Below are 18,776 nucleotides of genomic sequence, written 5' to 3'. Positions count from 1 at the left end.
GGAGATCCTGTTGATGGCGAGCCACCGACCTGGACTCTGGAGTCCAATTTCCCCCCTCCACTGTGTGGTAGGAACGCAGGAACTGTTCTATTCCCCTTTGGATTCTCTCCCCAAAAGGAGAAACCCCTGCAGAGTTCCACTGGAACTTGACTTTAAAGGGCCCCCATTTTCTTTCCCCTTATACTCATGCAATTGATGTTCTGTATGTTGAACAGTTTGTTCCAATACATCTTTAAGTTAAACCTCCTTTCTCTGTGTGACAGGGTTGAAAATAATAATAACGGTCTTATTATTTTTCTGTTATTTATTTAAGAGTACATTTCATCCTATTTAATTTCTTTAAAGCATGTATTGTGTATATTTTCGTTTTGCCATGGACAATTGTTTTCCCCCGGTCCCCAAGCCACTTAGTGAACTGACAGCTGAGACACTGACTGGCACTCGGGCATGGTCCCCACGGCCCAATCCGACAGAAGGTTACGTCACCAGCAGCCAATCGCGGAGTGAGCAGGGCGCGGTGTCCCTGGCATGAACAGTAGCCCGGGTCATTCAAAAGCAGAGGAGCAGGTTGTGTGCAGGAACCGGTGCGTAAGCGAGGTAAAGGACCAGTGTAACCAAGGTGAAAGAGGGAGACGGGAGAGCGCGGGCTGCCAGCCACAAAGGGAGAGAAGTGAGCAGTGGTGGACGGCTCCAGCAGAGAAAGACCGACAGCGTGCGGAGGGGAAGGAGAGGACGAATATAGCCAAACCAACACCATAAAAGGAGCGAGGCCTGGAGTGGAGCTGATGGCGGAGAAGTGACAAAAGTGTTGCAACGCGCAACTCAACAATAGGCAGCTTTCGCTGCCTTCGGAGTAAGTTTTGATCCATGCAACACTAAACCTGTGATAGCCACCATCTCTAGCAGCACACAGTATATTATCTGGGAACGGATGGCTCAACTGGCCCATGCTTCTGTAATTTCAGACGGTGACAAGAAGTAGACGAACAGTGAAGATTCCTGGCTTGGTTTCCCTCGAACTTTCCCCCTATTATTTGCACTGTAACCTGGTCTTATTTTATATAGTGCTGTATATTTCATAACATGACATACACATGTAAGCCATATGTTTGCTTCACAAGTAGGCTACAGACAGAAGAGTGGATTCAGGCAGAGAGGTGACGGTTGGTCTGAGCCGGGTGGAGGGTACAATTAACATTCTCTTGTTTACCTGGGAGACAGGAGGTCTAGGCTTGTGTATCCATCCCCCCTTCCTGCCCCATACAGTTGAAAAGTGTTGGGCAGGGGGTGGGGTCTCACCTGAAGGCTGACGCACCCATACATGTACCTCCTCTTATTCAAAATGTGGTCACTGCTATATAGATGGGATGTATTGTAACTATTTGTGTGTGTGCTACTCCAAGGCCGTGAGGCTGTTGGAGGGACCTCAGGGTCCATAGAAAGCTGTTTGTACTCTGAAATAAACTGGAAGCAAGAAACCTCACTGACTGGAGTGAATTCATTCTACAACCATTCATACACACCACTGGAACAACAAACTAACTACAATATGGCGTTGTTCGCAACTACAAAAGTGCAGTAGAACCTTAAGTCTGTGGTTTTCAGATACCACAATAGCATATAACGCACTTTATTTAGCACCTGCACTTACTTGTGAAAAGTCATTGTTGCACATTCTGCTATTTATTTGCACCCTGCTTTTTATTTGCACATTGGCCCCATTTGTATTTTTGGTAGTGATTATATTGAGTGTATTTTAGTTAGTTTAGCGGCACCATAGGAGGTTAGGGTTTTATTTTAGGATTGTATTTGTATTTTATGGCACAGAGGCCTCTTGTATTAGGGACTATAAATGTATGTTTACCTTTTATCCACTGTGTCAGCATCAGTTTCCTCCTGGTTTAAATTGTGTTCTCATCAAGTCTAAGTACTTACCTAGTTGATCTCGAACCTGTGTGTAGCCTTGTAAAGAAAAGTTAGTTATGATAGGGGACCGTCCTCTCAAACAAAGGTGGCGTAGTCTGCAAACATCTTATTCAATTGGTATTCACAATAATTACGCACCCCACACTTTAACCATGCAACTGATATTTTATTGTTGTGAATCTAATGTGAATAAGTTATACGAGTAAAAGGTGCCATTACTCTGAAAGTAATTGGCAAGTCAAATGTGACACAGTTGGCCACCGTCACATCTGTTTCTCATTCTTTGGGTTTTCCACACAGAGCTCTAAGCCGAACCTGGTCAATTTATCCATTTATCTATACTAAAAGCTGTTAGCCTTGCGCAACTGGCTACAGTATACGTAGTAAAACGGACCTGAGTTGCACTTGTTTTTCCTTTTACACCAAATCCGTAAAGGAGAAATCTGATCTACAAAGTCTCATTGAAACACATTATGAGCTTGTAGATCTGCTATATATTTTTTTTTATGAATTTTCCCCCAGAATAGGGATGCTGGGGTTCTTAACCTTATGGTCAAGGTTCAATGTATTCCCTGAGCAAGCAGGCAGGCTCTATTAGCTCAATGGTAAAAATGTCAGCACTTGCACAGGATACCGGGTTCAAATCCGGTTAGAAGAGGAAAGTTACATGTTAGACACTGCTGTAATGCCACATGTGTGAAAAATGTTGTGACTAATATTGTCATGGCAGATCCTTGACCAGTGTTTGTGCCATGTTTGGTGCAGATTAGAGCAACACTGTGGCCCCAGGGAGGAACACACGGCCCTTGGTGTGACTATTGTAATGGCAGACCCATGAACTGTGTTTGTGCCAAGTTTGGTGCATATTGTGGCACCCAGGGTCCCCTGGTGGGGCATAATGCCCTTGCACTTACGCCTTTTGCGCTCAAAGCTCAATTAAAGGTTTTCACTTATGTTTTCAGACTTTATTTCAAAAAGTAAAAATAATGATAAACATATTCTTTTACCATCTGATAGAACTCATGGAGACCTTTTTAAAAAAATCATTTTCACCAAGTGTCACATAAGCCTTTTGCGATCCAAGCCCTCAATATCATTATTGTTAAGAGGTCAGAGTGAGTCCAGACGTCAACGCAATCCATGTTTGGGCACCGGCTTCGAGTGCTATCAATGCATTGAATGGGGAAATAGGCGAGTTTATTAGACCTTTGAATGGGCGAAATAGGCGACCTACTACCTACCTGCGATTTATCAGACCATTCATTCAGGAGCTACTGACCTACTTGGAGGCGGAGCAGTCCCCACAACAATATTTCTGATTCTGTGCCTATCGGTACATAACTCGAACGGCGCTGAGTAGGCACAGGCGAACGTCACACCGTTCAGGACGGCAACTCGGTCGCCTTAGCTCCCTCGGTGGTCCTTCACGGGGTGACAGTTCGCCTGTGACTGCGCGCCTCCGTCATGGTCCGAAACCAAAAGCGAAACCTAAACTGAACTATTTAAGTCATGTCCGTTGGTAGGTTAGTATGTCTTGATAACACCCAATGAATGGTCTGATAAATCGCGGGTAGGTAAGTAGGTCGCCTATTTCGCCCATTCAAAGGTCTAATAAACTCGCCTATTTCCCCATTCAATGCATTGATAGCATTCGAATCAGGTGGTTTGGACATGGTCGATCCGGGACTCCAGATTTGGACCTCATCGCAATGACAGATGCAAACATGGCTGGATGCTATACGATAATTTCAAGTGCATTCTCAGTCAAGAGAGATGGTCCTTCTACCGTCACATTGCAGAGCTCTGAACTTCAAGACTGTCCAAATTCCTGTTCTTAGAATTGGACTTGATAAGATTGCAATTGTCTCTATTGAAGCTAATTCTAGATCACGGGTGAACATCTCTGGTTAAGTCTTATTCGGACACCATCTTCCTACGAGAAGTACTTTTCATGGTCCTTCAAGCCGGACCTGTATGAAGTAGCAAGATGTCCTCCACCAGAAGTGTAGTAAGTCAGGCAGATCCAACCAAGAGGAAGACAACATGCCCGTCTCACTCCAAGGGTTACAATCTTTATGGCCCAGGTAAAGGGACATCAGAGGGCAGCACCAAATGTACCTCCACCAAATAACTGCATACACCTGCTCAAGGCATTTCCCAAGTGGCAGATTCATCCCCCTCAAGTGGTGAGGTGGTGGACCAGCTGCATGATGAGACCATTAGGGAAGCTGCAGTCTGACTGCTCATCAAGATAGTGTAGTTCCAAAGAACCCTCACTAGAGACCCGGTGCTCTGGTGGAGACTCCATTGAGACGGCATGGTTCGAAGTAAAATAAATATCAGATGAAGATCGACTACGATCAAAAAGAGCTGAGACCTGCGTGCAGATTTTATGATTTCGTTTGTCCTTCACCTGGACTAATAGATTGGATGCGCATGAACATCTCTTCTGTTCAAAGGAAACGGAACCCTCATCAGGGCCCAGTGACTGGCTCCAAAGAACTGAAACTTTCATCAGAGCCCCAGGGCTCTGGTGGAGATTCTTGCCATCCATCAAGCCAGTGTGGTTCCAAAGAACTGGAACCCTCACCTTCTTCGGAGCCATGGCGTTCTGGTGACTCCTGCCATTCACCGAGTGAGAAATAGACCTTGAAGAAACGTCAATTCAAATCCTCAGAACATCTAAGCCTTAGACGTTAGCCTAAGCCTTAGGCTAAAATCTAAGCCTTAAGCCTTAGGCTAACGTCTAAGCCTAACTTCTAAGCCTTAGACGTTACCCTTAGACTCTTAAGGGTAGCCGGACATCAAAGAAGTGCTGGTCTCACTCCCTGGTTGACTGTCACCTATGAACGTACGGTTGTCAGGAGCTATGCTAGCCTATGGCTGTGACTGGTGCTTGTGCTCTGCCTCATCCTGTTTCTCCCTCTGCCACAGGACCCCATTGCTGTCATGGCTGCCATGGTTCCTCACCTCTATGCATGCTTGCCAGTGCCTACCAACCCACCCCCTTATTTAAAGTGCCCCTGTGGGTATTTCAGTAGGATATCTCTGAGTCATGCATTTGGGTCCAGCCAACCTAAAGTAGTGCCACCCTAACTACTAGGGCACCTCAAAGAGACAACAATCACTGACCCCTTGAGGTTCCCCCTTACTACTAGGGCACCTCTCTATGGGACACTATTGACAGAGCTCTAGCACCCTCCTGGCCCAAAGTACTGTTCCCTTGGTCACCAAGAATACATTTAAGTCTATGGAGCGTCATATTTTAGGGCAATTCCGCCTAAAATAACTTGGCCCTGGAACCACTCACCATCTTGGTTCTCATATCCCTGGGTTCAAGAGCACCAGACCCAGGTTTCAGTACCAGTTCTGTGGCTATGACTCATTCTGGGGGAGTTATACAAGGCAGAAATCCCCATGATAGTCTATATGGAATGTCGCTCCATTGACTTCAATGTATTTTGGGTCACCAGGGGCCAAAATGTATCCTTTGCCCAAGACTTTTTGCATGCGATCATCTAAATTTGTAATTTAGATCTCCGAAGGATGCCAAAAATACAGATAAGTAGAAAAGAAAAGAAAATAAGGTGGGTACATATGGACCATTTTCAGTACTAAACAGTTTTCTGTAATGGTGGCCTCTAATTTGCATATTTAGGAGTAGGCTTACCACTAATTACATGAAAAATGCATTACACACATTGTCTGACCCTCAGAACATAGATATAGACACTTTATTTTTCTGTTTTGCTTGCATGTTATAGAGTTATTGAAGAAATTGTTCAACATTGGCAGCCATTTGTTTATGCAAATTGGAAGGTTAAAAACAATAACATATGTTTGGGAACCATGTTACTCAGATTCAGCACCCTTGAATTATGTATAATAGTCAGCTTCCCAATTTTTACCCCCAAATGCCCTTTTTTCTGAAATCCCTCCTGTCTAACTGATTAATCCCTCCTGTCTAACTGATTAGTGGCAGTGCCCACCTGGCTGTAATTGCCATGGGGTGGGGGTGGGGCAGTCCAAGCACACGTGTGGATCTGCAGGTATTTGTGAGTGAATTTGAGACAAGTGTGAAGCTTGTCTCAAAACTGAATGCGTGTGTTGGTGTACTCACAAATGCAGATTCAACAATTCACATGCAGAATTGATGATTTACAAATGATATTTTATGATAAATGTGCCTACAAGTATACATAATTTTTACATATTGCAAATGATATATTTAGAAATAGTCATATATTTGTACAAATCATAGCACATGTATTTGAACGCTAACTTACAAGTTACAAGTAAGTTTGCAGATAGGAAAATACATTTGTAAAAATGTTCTTAAAAAAAATAAAATATATTTGTAAATCATGGAAACACATTTGTAAATCATGGAATATTTGTGCATCCTGGTATTGGATTTACAAATAATTTTGAGACAAATCTCTCCCCATAGTGGACTGTGTAGGCAGCGGTTCCGGTAGGAAACACAAAGGACACTCTTTGTGTCTCCTACCGGAACCGCTGCCGGTCATCAAATTAATGGCTTAGGAATGTGACAAAAACTAAGAAATCTCCATTAATTCAAATCTCCATGGGGTGACTAATCGATAGAATAAAGTCATTTTGGGGGTGAACTATTTAGACCTGAGGCCGATTCTACAAATGGCTTCTAAATCAGTAGTTCTCACACTTTTTCAAAAATGTTCAGAAATGGCAGATGTACAAGCTCGCAGTGTGAGCTTGTACATCTGTTATTTTTGAATCGCCAATGCAAAAATCTAAAATGACACAGATGCTTTCCCACAGGAATAGCATGTGTAGACGGATCTCTGCGAGTAATGAATGGCATTTTTAAGAAAAATACACAAACAAGGTGATGAATTCAGGGTTCGATTTTTAGGTGGAGGGGGGGGGGGGGGGGGGCTCTGCTTTTGACATCCTACCTCGGGGTCATAAATTTTTTACCACTGGCGGGGATATGTTTTATCCCTGCTTTTGGACAGACTGAATACATGCATTCCCGATCGACCAACTTCAAACTCGCCATGACGCACATCGGCGACATGCATTTCCAATTCGCATCACTCAGCGACTTGCAAAGTTCTCGAGTATACGGCCTGAGCCCAACGGGCAGTTTAATTAAACAAGTTAAAAAAAGTATGTTATACACATTAACCTCCCCCTCTGTTTTTATTATTTTATAAATCGAACCTTGATGATGATGATGATGATGATGACACCTTGGGCCTTCAGCCCGGCTGGGAGGAGGTTGTCTTTTTGGAGAAGGGAGCTGTGTTTGCACGTCAAAGCAGGAGTAATGATGGTTGTAATATCACCGGACAACACCAGGAATGTTTGCACAAACCAGCCAAATTTTCTGCACCCCTCCAAGGAGCGATCCCACTGATTGTTAAGCCTCTGTTCTTGGCACTGGTCATTTAAAAAAAAAAATCTGGTTTCTCTGCAACCTGTCTCCAGACAGCGAGAGAGAGAGAGAGGGGCAGCAAGAAAAAAACATTTTGACAAGAGCCTGTGTTGCTTGGCGTGCGCGCCACAACAAATTGCTCTGGGTTTTGGTTGGCAGCTGTCGGGGACTTCGGGGGTTTCAATGTGAGTTCAATGTGGTCGCTGTGGATGTTGTGCGAGAGAGGTTTGTGGTGCTCAAATCTCCTCCGCTGTTTTGGCACCGGACCTAATGCGTCCAGAGTGTAATTTCAAATCACAGAGGCCACTTTTTATAGAAAACGGATGAGATGTTGACACAGTGGAAACGGGAGCTCCCATCAGCACTGCCGACATGGGGATGCCACTTATTAATCCACTAAGACCGGTAACGCATCTGTGTCATTTTGAGATTTATTTGGCTGTTCAAAAATAGCAGATCTACAAGCTCATAGCGCGGCACAGAGTGAGCGTGTAGATCTGCAATTTTTTTTTTATCGTGAAGATTTGTGTAAATCTTTGAATATATATATTTTTAAGCAAACATTTTAACTCTAATCTTTGCTTCTTGGGATTCTACATAATGTCTTCTAAATCCTAACATATCAGTGGTCCTCAAACTTTTTTCATGTCAAGGACCACCCAAAATTATATGTATTTAGCCACGGACCACCATCTCAAAATATGTTGTTCCAGGGACCCCCAGAAGCAAAGATTTTAGTTAATGTTTGCTTTAAAAGAATATGTATATTTCAAAGATTTGCATTCAAAAATAGCAGAGCTACAAGCTCGTAGCGCGGCACTCGGTGCCGCGCTATGAGCTTGTAGATCTGCTATTTTTGAATAGCCAAAGTGTAAAATAATGCTAAGATTTGAGTTACAAATGTTCACTTTAGAAAGTATATATTCAAAGATTTGCACACATCTTTCACGATTTTTCAAAAACATAGCATATCTACAAGCTCATAGCGGTGCGGCGCGATGAGCTTGTAGATCTGCTATTTTTGAATAGCCAAAGAAAGACACAGATGCGTTCCCGGTCTTAATGGATTAAACACAATGTCTGTCTGCCTCTTGATTTGTTGCCACAACCATCAGCTCAACTTTAATCACATCATTCAAGTGCTACTTCCCGTTTTCATTCTGCTATATCGATATAAAGCACGGTGTCTACTGGCCTGCTGTTTATACTTGTTCGTACGATCGACGTCATGTGTAGAAAATAGCCACCGTGTCTCAGGAGCAGATTTGAACCGAAAACTCTATCTGCAGAGCCTGTCAAACAAAGGAGAAACTGAACAGGAACTGGAAATCCGAGACTACTACAAGTCTACTTACTATTAAGATGAGAGAACATATTACTCCAGTTTTAGCTTCACTACATTGGCTCCCGGGTTGTTTTTAGGATTGATTTTAAATGTCTTTTACTTGTTTATAAAGCTGTCAATGGTCTGGCACCCTCTATGGCTGCCTGCCTAGATATGTTCCAAACCGCCCCCCTCAGGTCTTCTAGTGCTGACCTGCTCGAAGTGCTTACAATGACATATAAAAAATCACACCCAGTGTGAAGTGGGCGGTGTGGTCATCACAGTGGTCATCATAGTGATGGAAGCTCACTTAAAAAAAATATGATTTTTTTAAAGTGCATAATCCTATTTATAGGTTATTAATCATCATGTGTCTCGCTAGCCAATCACAGTGCTCAATAGAGTCAGCCAATAGAGTCAGCCAATCACAGTACAGCTAGGGGTGTACTAATGAGCCAATCACAATACAGCTAATGAGGTGTCCCAACCCCACTTATAGGGGCGGCTACACCGCCCAAAAACACGGTGAAGAGGCACCTAAGCCTCTGTGGATAGCTTTAAAGCACAGCTCAAGACCTATTTCTTCACTCTTGCTTTTAGTTGATGTTTAAATGTCCTCACTGTTTTGTCTGATTCACTGTCTCTTTTGCCAGACCCAGGGGGTCAGGCCTACATGAGGCTTTGTCTGTCCCTCTTTTCCTCCCGGTCAACGTTTTTCCTCCCGGTTCAACGTTTTTCCTCCCGGTCCCTCTTTTCGATTGGCCAAGCTTAGCGTGACGTAGTGCTCTGATCTTCAGATTTCAACTTATAAAGTGGTTTGTAGGTGTGTTACGTACTAGGAATTTATTCTGGGTCTGGCAGAACCAGGTCTCCTGGTCTTGTTTATATACGTGTTTTTAATGTTGTTTAGGTTTTTCCTTTTCTTTTTTGCTTTATTGTTAATCATTTGTACGTTTTCCGTAAATCTCTTGTGCTTTATTCTTGCTCTGTAAAGCACTTTGAGATGTATTTCATGTCATGAAAGCTATACAAATAAATTACAGTTATGCTATTCATTATGACCTCTGGGTTCACCCAACTTAACACCTTTCCCCCTGCGCCCGATGTCTCTCCTCCTCTCCTCCCAGGGGTCTCATCTCACTAGAAGACAGATCCTATGTACTGGAGCCATCTGCTAACAACACCGCCGCCGCCGACGGAACCCACTGGATCTTCAGGGCGGAACACCTCGACCTCACGCCCGGCACCTGTGGCCACGACTTCAACACCTCCTCCTCCGACCCCGCAGGAAACTACTGGAGTCAGCCAGACAGCAGCCTGTTCAGGGACTTCAGCACAAGGGTAAATAAAGACCTTAATGGATTCTCTGCCTTCTGTTTGTTTTTGTTTGTTTTAACCTTAGCTTGAGCACAAAATGCTCTTTTTCAGTAACTTCTTGCTTCATATACATTCACATCACACCTGGGAGCTGCCGTAGCCGAGTGGGTAGAGGGGGCTGTCTGGGATTTGGATTTGGAAGGTCTCTGGGTCAAACCTCAGCTCACCCAGACTATGCATGCACCTCATGTTACCATAGCGCCACAAAGGCCTTAAAAACAAACACATATTGGCACAATTATGGGCTGCAAAGGTGAGTGTTCATTTCACTTTGAGAGTGTGACCTAAGGATGTACTGTAAGGGTCCATTTTTACACACTCAGAAGTTAGATTTACACTCTGCTATTGTGTAGCTGTAACAGATATCATGTGACAGTAGATCATTTTATACTTTAGCTATTCAAAAATCTTGAAAATGTGTGCAAATCTTTATATATATATAACTTTTTTCTTTTTAAGTGATAATTTTTAACAAATCTTTGCTTCTGGGGGTCCCTGGGACAAAATATTTTGAGATGGGGGTCCGTGGCCAAATACATAATCATTTTGGGGGTCCTTGACATGAAAAAGTTTGAGAAACACTGCAGTAGATGTTGTTGTTGTTGTTCTGTGTCGTTAGAAGGGGTTTTTGGACGTGTTGGTGTCAAAAAATGTGGTTAAGATGGAAGTCTGTGGTCGTCTCTCTTCCGCTGAAGCAGCATAGAGTCACACACACACATCTCATCACATAGGAGCCACGGGAGAAGAAACATCGCTCCCCTGGCGCCTCATTTGTACGCGGTCGCAGCGTGATGCATTGTGAGTTTGTACTTTGCAGTGGTGGAAAAAGTACTCAAATTCTAGTAAAAGTACCAATAATACTGCAATATAGAAATACTCTGTTACAAGTAAAAGTCCAGAATTAAAAATGTACTTGAGTAAAAGTACAAAAGTATTGGCATCAAAACGTACTTAAAGTTCCAAAAGTAAAAGTACTCATTAGGCAGAATGTCCTATTTCAAGTTTTCAAATGTATATATTTTTTTTGAAAATAGCAGATCTACAAGCTCACAATCGCGACGCATTGTGAGCTTGTAGATCGGCTATTTTCAAATGGTCGAAATGTATATACTGTAGGACCATGACAAAGACTTTTAATGTGTGGTAAAACTGAACGTCATGAAACCTTTAAGTACAGTTTCTTAGGGGCACGGTGGCACAGTCGGTAGTGCTGTCGCCTCACAGCTAGAAGGTCCTGGGTTCGATTCCCGCAGGGGACGCTGTGGGCGCTGGGGGCGTGTTCTCTCCTCCGCGTCATCAGTGCCCATACCCTAGGTGGGGTTGGCGAAAGGGCCTTTCTGTGTGGAGTTTGCATGTTCTCCCCGTGTCTCCTAGGGTAGGTACCCTCACAAAAACATGCAGTAATCCTGGTCACTATACTGCCTCCCCCTGGCCAGCCGGGGCGCCTGATGGAGGGGAAGGGAACTGGTTGGAATAACGTGTTCCTTCCACGCGCTACGTCCAACCAGGGAAACTCTCCTCTGTCAGGTGACAAGAAGGTCAGTTGGCTCTCATGCATTGAGGCATGAGCTCGGCCCTGGCCTCCCTAGGTTGGCAGAGGGAAGGTAGTGCCCAGGATTACATAGACAATTGGCACTGGGTGTAAAAAATAGGGTTACAAAATCGCGGGATAAAAATTTTGAAAAAAAAAAGTACAGTTTCTTAGGTAAATATTGCACTTTTACTCCACTTCAATTATTTGAAAACTTCAGTTACTAGTTACTTTGTAGATTTTGATTATTATTACAAAACATACATTAACCACTTCAGCCCTACAGTATATACATTTTGGCCATTTGAAAATAGCAGATCTACAAGCTCACAATACGTCGCGATGCGACACATTGTGAGCTTGTATATCTGCTATTTTCAAAAGATTTTTATACATTTCAAAACGTGTGAAATGGAACATTCTGTGTAATGAGTACTTTCTACTTTTGGTACTTTAAGTACATTTTGATGTCAATACTTTTGTACATTTTGAATTCCGGGACTTTTTACATTGGGTATTTCTACATTGCAGTATTGATACTTTTATTTAAATAAAATTTTTGACTACTTTTTCCTCCACTGGAGTGGGAACTGAGAAGTATAGCGCTGCTTTTCAAGTGCAAGCGTTTGGTCTGAACTTCGGATCAGATTGCTCAAATTGTTTGTGCGCCTTCTAGTGAGGCAGTTCTGCCCAGACTAAGATTGGATTGCCATCTTGACACATACACACACACACACACACACACACACACACACACACACACACACACACACACACACGATAAATCCTGGGATAAGTCACACAGGAGGGTGTGCATGGCTCACCGGACGCACGCGTTTCGCAAAGGGAGTGGGCTCTTTAAAGATGTGAGCACTTGATAAGTGGAGAACAAAAGATGTGGCCACTTGATAAGTGGAGAACAGCGCGCCGATTGGCTATCGCTACTCTGGAACTGAGGAATACACCTGATTTATCAACTGTGGATGTGGAGGAAGGAGGAGATGTGAGAGATGGAGAGGAGATTACAAGGCTGATAAACGCGGGGCTTGAAAGGGAGACGTAATGTCAACGTAATGTAAGACACATGTCAGGGGACTTAGGGGCCGTCATTAAAGGGATAGTTCACCCCCAAAATGACTTTTTTTCTATCGATTACTCACCCCATGCGGAGACTTGACTTCATGGATATGTTTCTGTCCTAAGCCAACAATTTGATGACCAGCGGACCGGTAGGAAGCCGTTCCGGTAGGAGACACAAAGGAGCCTCTTTTTTTGTCTCCTCCACTGGTCATCAAATTATTGGCTTAGGAATGCGACAAAAACTAAAAAATATCCATGAATTCAAGTCTCCATGGGGTGAGTAATCGATTTTGGGGGTGAACTATCCCTTTAAATTTTAAAGGTATAGTTCAACCCCAAAATAAATTTGTAAAGTTTAAAACCTTACTCTAAGTTTAAAACCTTAACCTAACTCTACAGTATGTATACATCATGGACTGGGGTCCCTCAAGGGTCTTTACTTGGCCCCCTCCGTTTTTCCCCTTATACATCAAATCTCTTTGCGGAAAATAGCCGATTTCTACAAGCTCAACTCGAATCGTTATACTGTAAGCTTGTAGATCGGCTATTTTCACCAAATGTTCGCCTCTTATTAACATGCCCTGTATAGGGGGAGGCATGGGTTCTCTTGTGGTTAAAAGTGTCGAGTCGGCGCCGCTATTTCGTCATCTAACTCCGACGGGTATTGAGATTGGCTGTGTGTTTCGGCGAGGCCGGTTCCAAGTGTCAATTCCACTCAGAGACCACTTTATTCACGCGCTCCTCAAGCCCAATTTATGCTTTGATGCACGATGACTTAAGTATGACTAAGTATCAATTGGGCTTCATCCACACTTTATGATTTATTTTGTTAACTTACGAATCTTTTTTAATTTTTTCCAGTCTCACTGCACCGTGACACACGCTTTGCGGGTTTCAGTAACATCGAAAGAATATGATTGCTGATGAGGGGTGCTGTTGCGCAGGGTTGAGAGATGGCAAGAATTGTCTCTGTTGAATCGCAATTGGTACAGTATGTGTGATCAGCTAAATGCAGTGGTGGAAAAAGTGCACACATTCTTTACTTAAGTATCAATTCTGCAATATAAAAATATCAAAATGTACTTAAAAGTACCAAAAGTAGAAAGTACTCATTGTACAGAATATGTCCCATTTCACAAGTTTTCAAATGTATAAAACATATGAACATCTTCTGAAAATAGCTGATCTACAAGCTCACAATTCGTCGCATGGCGACGCATTGTGAGCTTGTAGATCGGCCGAAATGTATATAGGGCTTAAGTGAGAAATGTATGTTTTGTAATAATAATCAAAATCCACAAAGTAACTAGTAATAATAAAATAAGGCTAAAGTGGTTAATGTATTTTTTATAATATAAAAATGTATATCTGAAAAGTAACCTGTAACTAAAGTTTTCAAATAATTGTAGTGGAGTACAAGTACAATATTTGCCTCTTAAGATGTAGTAGAGTAGAAGTAAAAGTACTTAAAATTGGAAATACTCCAGGAAAGTATAAATACCTCAATATTGTGCTTACAGTACTTGAGTAAATGCACTTATTTACTTAACACCTCTGGCTAAATGGAATTAGCATTAAGAGACCACCAAAGAGTCGGCGATGGCGAAACAAGTGAAACAAGTGTCAATTTAAAAGAAATAGACCCATACGGGTCCACTTTTACACTCCTCAAGCAAGGCGAGTGAAAAAGTCTCATTCTTGTGATTTATAATGCTGTAGAAAAATATGGTTTTGCTCTCCTGGGTGAGAGATTTATTTTCTATGTTGCACTGCATTTTTTGCCGATGACACGGCACTCTTTCATTCAATTAAGATCCCATAATCCAGCCCCGCCTTTGCTCTATCTAAGAGATGTCAGGAGGACGAGAGGGAACATTGGCTCCTAAGTGAAGACAGAGACAGAGTAAAGAAACAATGCTGGTCAAATATCTTAGAAGATTTAAGAAACGTTCTTTCCAAAAGACGAATGAACGACTACACTGCAGTTATTACATACATTACAAATCACAGAATATGGAAACACAATAAAGCCCCGAGGGGGCGTAATGGATGTTTTCGAAAGTCGGAGTTGTCAGCTAGTAAAGAGACAAACAAATGGGCTTTGTCATGACCAATGAGAAACAGTAGTTCACTACCAGAAACTAAGGGGGTTTTGCCCTCACAAAGGCTTGCAAACGTGGTACAACACACGTACACACATTGGCATGGCCTTTAGCTATGTTTCACCCTTATCAATAGGCTCTATGCACAGCAGCCATGTTGAAAAGAAATTGGGCCCCTTCCTTACTTCCTTCACAGGTGTTACCAGTGATACTAATGAAGGCTCTGTTCCATTTAGTGTGGCATTGAGTTTCACAAACGTTTTAATTTCAAGGACCCCCATAACTCGGAGAGTGTACAAATGGAACACTCTCCGGATGCTAACCAACTTGAATCCTCAATGTATTTCCTCTTTTCCCTCACGGTAGCTCTTGAAACGGGCCCCCAGAGGCTTAAGGCTGCTACTGAGCACACACACATACACACAACTCACTACCAGTGCTGGAAAGTAACTGCAATTTTGAATACCAAACTTGTACTTGTGTAACAGACTATTTCTACAATAGGGTCTTGATACTTTTACTTGAGTAAAACATGTGAGTACTTCCTCCACCACTACACACACACACACACACACACACACACACACACACACACACACACACACACACACACGCGCTCCGGAGGCCCCCGAGTGTTTCGCCTCTGCAGGCAGGGATCAACCTGTAGTAGGGGGTACTAAGCACAAAAAATGGCCAAATCGTTACGCGGCGGATAAAAGCATGAAATTTGATACAGATGTCCCTTGGGTCATCCTAAAACATCCTAGAAGGGGTGCCCAAAAAAATCTTAAACAGGAAGTGACTTATGGACAAAATTCTAAATGGCCACCTAAACTGTTGACCGTTGACTCAAAAGACACCAAAAGAATCTCCAAAAAGCATACAATTTGGCACATATGTCCCTTGGGTCATCCTAAGACATCCTAGAAGGGGTGCCCAAAGAAATCTTAAGCAGGAACTGAGTTATTGACAAAATTGAAAATGGCCGCCTACAGTGTTATCTATTGACTCAAAAGACAACTAAAGAATCTCATAAAAGCATACAATTTGGCATACATGTCCCTTGGGTCATCCCAAGACATCCCAGAAGGGGTGCCCAAAAAAATCTTAAACAGGAAGTGAGTCATTGACAAAATTGAAAATGACCGCCTACAGTGTTGTCGATTGACTCAAAAGACAACTAAAGAATCTCATAATGGCATACATGTCCCTTGGGTCATCCTAAGACATCCTAGAAGGGGTGCCTGAAATTATCTGAAACAGGAAGTGAGTTATTGACTAAATTGAAAATGGCTGTGTACAGTCTTGACAGATGATGCAAAAGACACTCATAAAAAATAATCTCATAAAAGCATGAAATTTGGTACAAATGTCCCTTGGGTGATCTGAATGCATCCTAAGGGGTGCCAAAAAAAGTTTGAATAGTCTCTCAATGGAAAACACTCCTCCCACACGGGCTGCACTGCTACAATATTCAAATCGAGCAGCCAATCTAGCATTTGGTCCAGAAGCCTGAAAGCTATGCAATCTCTACCATCTCCTGACAAATAAATTAAAGTCGCTGATTCGTGGACACCTTTATGGACACTCTTGCCAGAGGCTGCTTAAGTTTGTAGAGAACTCAAGTGTGGCTGCAAAGCTGAGCCCTTCTGTTCGAGAAAGTGTAGATGCCGGGATGATGGGTTACCTTGCAGAGCATTATGCCAATGTGCTGGTAATTGCGAAATGGCACACATGAATACATGTAGTTACTAAACACTAATCACAAAAAAACAGTAATGATCAAGAAGAAAATACATGAGAAGATAGTGTAAAACAAGCAAGAAGATGTAGAATGCAAAATAAATAAGATGCAGAGAGTAAAATAAGAATATGCAGAGTAAGATAAGATGCAGAGTAAAATAAATGAGAATATGCAGAGAGTTAGATAAATAAAGAAGATTCAAAGAGTACAATAAAAAAATTATGCAGAAAGTAAAATAAATAAGTGATGTAGAAATGAAAACAGAAGGTAGACTACAAAATACGGCAAGTTATGCACTGCATAACCTGTCGTATTGAGTCTGCATAATATGCAGACTGCCATGGTCAACTGTTTAAACAGCCATTTAGAATTTCTTCAACATGGTCCCTTCCTAAAAAGTTTAATAAACAAGCAAACAAATAAATAACCCCTTCTAGGATATAATAAGAAGCACTCAATGTACATACCAAATTATACACTTTTATGACGTCCCCTTATGTTTTCTTTTGTGTCAACTGCTTTTAGGCGGTCACTTCCTGTTTAAAACCTTTTTGGGCACCCCTTGTAGGATGCGTTTAGATCACCCAAGGGACATTTGTACCACATTTCATGCTTTTATGAGATTCTGTAGGTATCTTGCATCATCTTTCAACACTGTAGGTGGCCATTTTCAATTTAGTCAATAACTCACTTCCTGTTTCAGATTATTTTTGGCACCCCTTCTAGGATGTGTTAGGATGACCCAAGGGACATATGTGCCAAATTGTATACTTTTTGGAGATTCTATAGGCTTTTTGAGTCAATCGCCAACACTGTAGGCGGCCATTTTCAATTTAGTCAATAACTCACTTCCTGTTGAAGACTTTTTTGGGCACCCCTTCTAGGATGTCTTAGGATGACCCAAGGGACATGTGTGCCACATTTTATACTTTTTGGAGATTCTTTAGTTGTCTTTTGAGTCAATCGACAACACTAGGCGGCCATTTTCAATTTGGTCAATAACTCACTTCCTGTTTCAGATTTTTTTGGGCTCCCCTTCTAGGATGTCTTAGGATGACCCAAAGGACATGTGTGCCACATTTTATGCTTTTTGGAGATTATTTTGGTGTCTTTTGAGTCAACGGTCAACAGTTTAGGTGGCCATTTTGGATTTTGTCCATAACTCACTTCCTGTTTAAGATTTTTTTGGGCACCCCTTCTAGGATGTTTTAGGATGACCCAAGGGACATCTGTATCAAATTTCATGCTTTTATCCGCCGCGTAACGATTTTTCACTTAGTACCCCCTACTACTGAGAGATGTGTTCTGCTTGGGAGGCCAAAAATACATTAGAGAGGCGTCTTGGCAAAAGTTTGGCATTCGGACGAAGGGAGCTAAGTGGAGGAAATGACAGAGATATGAGTGGCATTCCACTCTAGCGTCTCAGTGTGAGCTTGTGTAAGTGTGTGTGGTCATGCATGCAGGACAGAAATATGGCCACTAGCGCTGACACGCTGCAGGTCTCTTTGCATGAGAGCCCGACCGTTGCCAGATTAGTGGAGTCCAACGCTGATCCTGATTTGTGTCTTGCCCCACAGATTAAAGATGTTTTGGAGCGATATTTTTGTGAAAAATCCCTTCTAATCATTACATTTTTATTTTATTTTTTTGATTAAAGTAAAAATCTATATTTATTTATATATATCTTTCCCCCCCCTATAATGATATGCCCAAAATATGGATACCAGATTGAAAGTGGTAAAAAATCAGTACAGATATTGAATGTTTGGTGCTATATGTTGATGAATTGAATACCTAGGACCCCAATGGAAACAAGACCCCAAGGCCTTTTTTGGTGTTATCCTTTTAGACAAAGTGTTTGACTGTACTCGTGCTGTTTTACATTTCTGTCTAATAAAATATTCAATCAATCAATGCTGGCTGAAATATCAACAACACCAATATATGGGTCTGCCTGCACTCTTAAAGCTAATTCCTTTTGATTGGTCCCACATAGACAGTGATTCAACAAACACAATGAGTGCCATTCTCAACCCAGTGCCCCTTACATTCCTCATTAGCAGTCACAATCTTTTGATGTTGCAGAAACAAGTTTTGAATATTTTACTGTAAAATACAATTATGAATTACAATGATAAACTTTACTCACTTTGCTTATCTAGTTTGGAATAGAAAGCAGTGAGGATGCAGGTTGCCATGCTAACAAGGATGTGTGACATTTAGCCTGCACGATAACTGTGCGTGTGCATGTGTGTGTGTGTGTGCGCGCG

At 42.2% G+C, this 18,776-nt stretch overlaps 1 protein-coding gene across 1 annotated transcript in view; it reads left to right on the top strand.

Moving 5' to 3' along the window:
* Positions 1–18,776, top strand: part of adam12a (ADAM metallopeptidase domain 12a) — a gene marked incomplete at its 3' end in the record, with an annotated part of 211,479 nt that overhangs the window by 115,125 nt on the left and 77,578 nt on the right. Inside the window, exon 6 of the mRNA XM_080455765.1 lies at positions 9,800–10,013. Within this exon, the coding sequence (XP_080311891.1) occupies positions 9,800–10,013 (214 nt within the window). The remainder of the gene's footprint in view (positions 1–9,799; positions 10,014–18,776) is intronic.

Source organism: Gymnoscopelus braueri, assembly GCF_963280865.1.
Source record: "Gymnoscopelus braueri genome assembly, chromosome: 17".
NCBI lineage: Eukaryota > Metazoa > Chordata > Actinopteri > Myctophiformes > Myctophidae > Gymnoscopelus > Gymnoscopelus braueri.
Note: the sequence above shows the minus strand (reverse complement) of the source record. Positions and strands in the feature narration are given on the sequence as shown.